We start from the raw sequence: 7,124 nt of genomic DNA on the forward strand, positions 1-7,124 counted from the left end.
TAGGTTTAATTTTGCACTTATGTCAACTTTGCTTCTCGAGATGCTTCGATGCTTTTTTTTTGTTTGTTTTTGTTTTTTTTTGCCTAAGAAAGCAAATAAAAACATACAACACCAGTTATATACAGGAATCCCTTTTGTCCACTATAGCACTTTCTTCCAAGAAAGGGCCAGATCTCGATCGTTGGTGCTTTTTTCCCATTAAAATTCATCACTGTATCCCCCCCTCCTCCTTCCCTCGATCTCTCTCCCCTCCCCAAACCCACCTCCTCTCACAGGACAGAGTCCCCCGAGAGCTCCACTTGCGCCATTACTGTCAAGTACCCTTGACTCCTTTCTTTTTGCCCTTTTATCTACAACAACTAATTCGAGTTCCTTTGCCCTTTTCACTTTTAGACGACGTGAGTGCCTCTCTCTCGTAAAGCCCCCTTCACTTTTTTTTCCTCCTTTCTCTCTAGAAAAAGGAATCAGCATCCAAGCTTCTTTCTTGGATGGTCTCTGGGAAATTGAGGGGTTAGTGTCAAAACGAAAACTCTTCACTTCAAATTATTTCGCTAGGGGGGCTCCGTTTTGAACCCATTAATGGACGTATATGGCGAATAACTTACCCTTTTGACAGCTGCATCATGGACAATGTTGAGATATTTCGATAATATTATCAGAGTGCAGAGAGGGGGGAAATCAATAGCCTGACATGAAATATGACTGCGAACATCCCAATTACAGCCTGTTTAGAGGGAATTAATGAGGCAGATCTTAGATACTGATATTGTTCTGTCTTTGGGGGGGTTGAGCTGCCTCATTTTCTCGCTGTCACTAAATAAGAGTGAATGTTTATTTTTTCCTGAAGGATAAGAGTGTAGGATAGGTTAGATTGCGCCTCTTTCAGTGGGTTAGGAATAAATTAGAGTGACTTAAGTTATTATTAAAAAGTTAAAGTGCCCCCTCTGCACAGTCGTGTAACAGCAGGCCCTGTGTGTGGACGGCCTGCACTTCAGCACCACGGACAGCAGCTCTCATTGACGTCACAAAGCGCTCTTCAGAAACCGACTGCTTTTATTTGAAAGTGAACAAAGTTGAAACGCTCTCATCCACTTCCGGGGAGAGCAGTGCATTTGTGAGACTTTTTTTTGTAAATTATTTTTATTTTAGTAGTGATACTCGACTGCTGAGACCTAAATAATAATCAATTACATTTGCATGCGCATAGGAAATAAATTTTAAAAAGAAAATCATGTAAACCATAGGCCTATTTTTTTTTTCTTTTCCAAGATGTAAACTGTTAGTTATACATTTCGATACGTTTGTTGTGCGTGCGTTGAATCAAATAAGCCAAACTGATCCGGATGTTTCACGGCTGTAACTCCAATGTAACATTTTATGGCTACAATTGCTTTAAAAACGGTTAAAACATAATAATGGAATCGCGGAGACGCAATAAGCTTTCCCACCGGACTCTCAGTCACAAAAAGTCTCTCTTAAAGGGTCATTTGGTTTTGTTAGGAGCAGAAAAGTTTGTTGATAGTTTTTGGGAAACTCATGGAATTGTCTTTGGAGGAGTCTTGATGCTGCTGCTGCTGCAAGGCCGCTGCGCTCCTCTCAGCCTCCAGGATGGCGCCTTTGGTGTTCGTGGTCCAAGAGACGGTGGTGTTGGTCAAAGCCTGGCTCAAAGTGCTGTGCCTGAACAAGGGATCGTGGAAAACCCCGTCTACCCAGTTTCTCAGGGTCGTGACCGGCGAGTCCTGCCTGTGGTCCAGGCCGGTCACGGGTGAGGTAGCGGCTGGGGACGGGGTGAGGGAGGAGGGCGGCGGCTGACACCTCAGCATACAGGATGGGTACTCAGTCTGGTTCAGAGACGTCGCGGTCTGGGCCAAAGACCAGATGCGAGGTTTGCCGTCTAGTATCTGGTGCCCTTGTGGCTGCTGATTATAGCACGCCTTCGCCTGCTGCTGTCTGCTGTCCGCTTGGAAGTCCTCCGGGTTTGTTTTGAGACAACTTTTGCTCAAGTCCTGCTCCCCGCCCAGAGAAACGGGGATGGAGATTTTCAGAGACGCGTCTTTGATGAGGTGCTCGGCTGGGCAATCGGTTGTCGTCGTTGACATGTGTGGGTTCATGTGATATCGGTGCTTCAGCTCGCACTCGGAGTTCTCTGACTCCAGCGTGTCGAAATCATCCAAGTCGCTCAGCTGGAGGTCCTTGTCAGGCCGACTTCTGGTCTCTGGGAGGGGAAAAGAGACGGCAGAAATGTCTTCAGATTTACCCAATATTCATAAAGCACATTTAAAATGAAGCTATATTACAGCTGAATATTAGTATCCCAATAAATATTACACAGTATTGGTGATTATAATCCTATAAACTAATCTAATTATCAATATTAGTTCAGGTTGAAAATTAGGACTGAGGATACCCCGTGAGATGCTGACTGATGCCTGTCTGTCAGCACTCCATAAGTAAGCTGTGACAGGCCTCAACACCTGATGCTGACAGGTTTCAGTTTGTGCATTCAAACAAATGTAAAGTGGCCTTCATGCAGATCATACTGGTCAAAATAAAATGTTTAACAGCACCAATTTTGTTTGATTTAATTATCATTACGCTGCAGTGTGCTGCAACAATAATATCAGGCCTATTAATGGAGTGCCATAACTAAAACAGTAATAAACCTACTGCAGAGAAGAGATATGTCTGCAGTGAAAAATAGGATTACTTGCATGCTTGTTTCTTGTGATATGATAAAACAAGTAAACTTAAAGGTCAAAAACAACACTTTGATCTATGATGTACTAAAACTAATCAACAGAGCGTCACAGCTTCACTTTCTGCAAAGCAGCTAAACATTTTGACACTAACCATCATCATTATTTTCACTTTTGATCTGCTCCTCCTGAGACCCATCCTCGTCGTCGTCATATCGTTTCTCGTCCGAGCCCTTGTTCCTGGGCGGCCATGTCATCTTGTTCTCCTTTTTGAGCCTCCTCCTGGCGTTGGCGAACCAGGTGGAGACCTGTGTCAGGGTCATTTTGGTGATGATGGCCAGCATGATCTTCTCTCCTTTGGTTGGGTATGGGTTCTTCCTGTGCTCCTGCAGCCAGGCCTTTAGCGTGCTGGTTGTTTCACGTGTGGCATTTTTCCGCCTTGTTCCCCCATCCATGGAACCATATCTGTTAATGAGAGGGGGAAAAATGGTAATGAGAGAGTAAATATGATATGTATTGCTTGTTGCATGACAATTTCTAATGCATTTCTCCCAGCAGTTTCTGTTTTGAAAAGTATTACTGAGCCATTTGCTACTTGGAGTTGTTGTATAATATGCTTCATAGGTTGTGTTTAAAGCCTCGTCCACATCATGGCAGAAAGACAGAAAATGAAAAAGTGGATAGCACTAACTGAGTGGGGAGAATGTGAAGGATCATGTACAAGGAAAACCATTGCTCTGTCTGTTACAAAGCTCTAAAACAACTGCAAGGCAAGCTGATAACATTGGATCATATGAAGAAAGCAGTACAAAGGAAGAATTTTGCTTTACAATACTTTCATTAGACCGATACTGGTGTTCAAGTTAATATGCTATCAGTGAGAAATTTAGTATAATACACCACATGCACTGCTTCTTTCCCAGCATTTTTCAACGTATTACCGTTTGAAACCATTCTTAGCACAGCACTCGACTTCAGCCCCCCACAAATATCAACCATAAACCTACATTTAAAATGCATGGTGTTGATTTTCAGTCAGCACTGAGCTGTAAAAGTCCTCTCAGGGGAGGCTTTTATGAGGCCTTTATTGCCCTGTATAGCTTAGTACAGGTCAAGCACTGCTAAGGGAATCAGAAGGAGAGGAGTGCTTGCACCTTTCCATACTTGATGTTGTTCCCAGATAAAATAGACTGTAAAATTGCTTTATTGAGTGTAATGATGAGCCCTTAGGTAAAAGACAGGAACAGACAGTGTGCCGCTGCTGTTAGGCCTGCTTGTTTATCTGAATGCCGTAACTTCTGTTTGGCCTTTTGCTGTGTGTGCAGATTAAGTAAGATTCCTGCTGACACATTTTGTTCTTTGTACAGTTTTAAGAGTGATTGATTTTGATTTAACTCTCATCTTGATACAAAACTCAGACTCAGTATGACACTTATTGTACAATACAATGAATGTACACTAGTATAAAAACATGTTTTCTGTGATATGTTAGTTCTGGCTGCAATCATTCACACTCTTTTATTTGAGGAGTATTCGTTTGGATGTCACCTGATTATTGGGAAGACCTTTCAATATGGCAGGAGTGCTCTTCACAACAGCGTGGAGGCCTCATGTTTTGATGAAAGGGGGCATAGGTCTTCTGAAGCAATTCACCTCATCAGAGAAGAAATGTGTCATGCAATGAAGGTGATCACCCAGTGTTGCTGGAAGTGATGAGAAGGGCCCTGAGCTCTCAAGAATGATTGATTATTCTAATGTAGGAAAAGTCGCACAACTGTTCAAGTTGCTACCCTTTTCCTAAATTGGCCACATTGTAGCTGCCATAAGCTTGCAAAGTTTTTTTTTTCACTTTTACTTCTCCCCAGCAAAAGGGTATGACATTCATATAAAGAACTCAGGTGTCTTTTTAAAACGATAAACATCGGTTGCCATAGAAACAACATACCTGTCATATTGATACTGTCCTAAAGTAGGATCATAAGGGTAGTAGGCTGTTGCCTGGGTTATTCCCGCATGCGCAGAAGCTGTGGCATCTTTTGTGTCAAATGTACCCTGCAAACATACATGAAGACAAGTATTAAGAAAAGTGACATCAAAAGGAAGAGAATTATGGATTATATATATAAAATGTATTAGTAAAGCAGATGTGTGTTGGTGTACACAGTGAGCATGATCACAAGAAATCTAAATGTAAAACGCATGAGCTCATGCAAATAAAACAGAAAGAAATGCACTTCTAAAAAATGTTCTATTGGATACATATGTTCACATAGAAAACTTTTCAAACTCATGACATTTAAAAATTAAACTTTAGAAAACCCAACAGTAGATTTAGTCCGTCCCTGCAAAACAATGCCTGGTCTAATGATTATAGAGTAATTTATTGTTTAGATATACATTATTCTCTTGTTTCTGAGCAGTGTTAGCACTTTACAAGGGATTTAAGGCCTATATTTTGCTGCACTGTGTTTGTTATAAACATACTTTGGAACTCATTTGTCAAAATCAGTTTTTGACAGTTTTATCAAATGTTGAGTTTGCACGTCTGACTATAAAAAGTCTTTATAACAGAAAGTTTGCTTGATTAAACATGTCTCTATAAAAACTGGCAGACACGGTGGAAGTGCTGGGAATTTTTTGTTACTAAACAATATGTGGCGTACATGGTAAGAAGAGAACATACATTAAAAGGCTGGTATTCAGCAGTGTCGAGCATTAAAAGGAGAGGTGCGCCTGCCTCAAGTCTCTGCGCCCTGCGGGTCCATAAATCAATGCCAAAAGGGATCAGATGAAGGGCTTACCAGCGAGTAGAAAGCCGAGGCGTCCGTGCCGTATGTAACGTAATTCCCATAGCCTTGACTGCCGGTGTAAGGGCTCCCGTACACGCCCAGCGCGGCAGCAGAGCTGAGTTCATGCCTCGCCGTGGCCAGCAATCGGCTTTCGTACACGGGGCAGTACACTGGTGTCTGTCCGGATGCTGCAACGCCGGAGTCGGCTATAGATCTGCCGGTGGACTCGCAGCAAGTGGTCAGAGAGTTGGTTGTCATCAGGAACTGGATGGAGACCAAAGACGAGTTTATTAATTTTCTAGAAAGTTGTGTGATGCTTTATTTAGTCAAAGTTGAGCACTAACTGATATCAAAGTTTAAAACTTTGAAAAGATAAAAACGTCTTCGTGTTTAACCTGTTTCCCACAGTCTGCAGATTATCCAGGATTTAAGCACCAAATTAACCTGTTGGGAAATTGCTTTCTTTTTTATGTCACGATATAAAAAGTAAAATATGACATTAAATGGCTTTTATAAACTGTTACTTGATGCGTGATGTAGCGCATTCTTGTGATAATCTGCGCGTAAAATGTGTCCAAATCGAACCATTAGCCTTGATCCAAATAAAACACATTACAAACAGATACAACATGTTTCCCCAGCCTCGCTCTGTAACACCGAAAGTAATGCCCAAATGATTTTTTATGGCTCAAAGCCAAAACGAAAACCAGCAGCTGGGATATAGCGCAAAAACACACACGGCGTGCGCCGAACAAGTTGGCATGTGTGTTCCAGAGCAGATAAACATATGGTTGACATTACAGAGCGGCTATTATCTTACAGAAATCAGTGAACGGGAGGTCGAGGGGCTCTCTGGTTTCTGGTTTCCCCTCTTTTTTTAAAGCCTTTTTTCTCTCTAGCTGCAGAAACACAGGTATCACTGGCTGCAACGCAATACCTTTCCGATACCCGACAGGACATTAAAAGTCGCCCTGAATCTTGGCTAAAAGTGCGCAAAAGGATCAATCGATAAGACAATCAATCGCAGCAATATCTAAACAAAAGCATCACATCAACAAACAGTTAGATGAACTTACTTGTGGAGCAGACGAGTAAGGATATCCAAATTGTGGATATGACATGGTAGAGAGGTCCCCCAATATCCAGAAATAAAGCGAGACTGAAGGTCTCCACTCTAACGCAGGCTGCGGCTCTGTTTGACTGTACCAATTGATTGGTAAGCACAGGCTCCTAGGATGCTTATAGGGCGACGCAGAGTAGCATGTTTAATTTGTGTAAAATACCCCCACTCAATCGCCTTTCAACGGGAATAATAATATTAAAACAATTATATCTTCTTTTTTTTTCAAAAGTCTACTAAGAATAAATAAATCAATTATTGTAACACGAGTCTCTCCCTAGAATAATCACTTTGTTGTCAGATACATATTTTTGCCTTATAAAAAAGTAGTATAAAAGACGTCAGCAGCAGAGGCAGGTTGTTTTAAACGGCGGTGACTCTGACGTCAGAAGTTTCCCACTCTAAAAATGACCAGACTGTAACTTTAATATGCATTTTCCTTCTCAGTGTGACGACAAAATCAGAAAGAACAGAGCAAGAAGGAAATGTTTCAGAGGAAAAGAGACCACTTTTTTTTTT

At 41.7% G+C, this 7,124-nt stretch overlaps 1 protein-coding gene across 1 annotated transcript; it reads right to left on the reverse strand.

Moving 5' to 3' along the window:
• Nucleotides 1-1,496: 1,496 nt before the first annotated feature.
• irx4a (iroquois homeobox 4a) lies at nt 1,497-6,606 on the reverse strand. Its single transcript, XM_028426083.1, has 5 exons — nt 6,562-6,606; nt 5,498-5,749; nt 4,642-4,748; nt 2,851-3,161; nt 1,497-2,215 (listed from the first exon to the last, which is right to left on the reverse strand). Exons 1-5 carry the CDS (start codon nt 6,604-6,606, stop codon nt 1,497-1,499), a joined length of 1,434 nt encoding a protein of 477 aa, XP_028281884.1.
• Between the last annotated feature and the right edge of the window lie 518 nt (nt 6,607-7,124).

The sequence above is a fragment of the Parambassis ranga genome, chromosome 16, assembly GCF_900634625.1.
Source record: "Parambassis ranga chromosome 16, fParRan2.1, whole genome shotgun sequence".
Lineage (NCBI taxonomy): Eukaryota > Metazoa > Chordata > Actinopteri > Ambassidae > Parambassis > Parambassis ranga.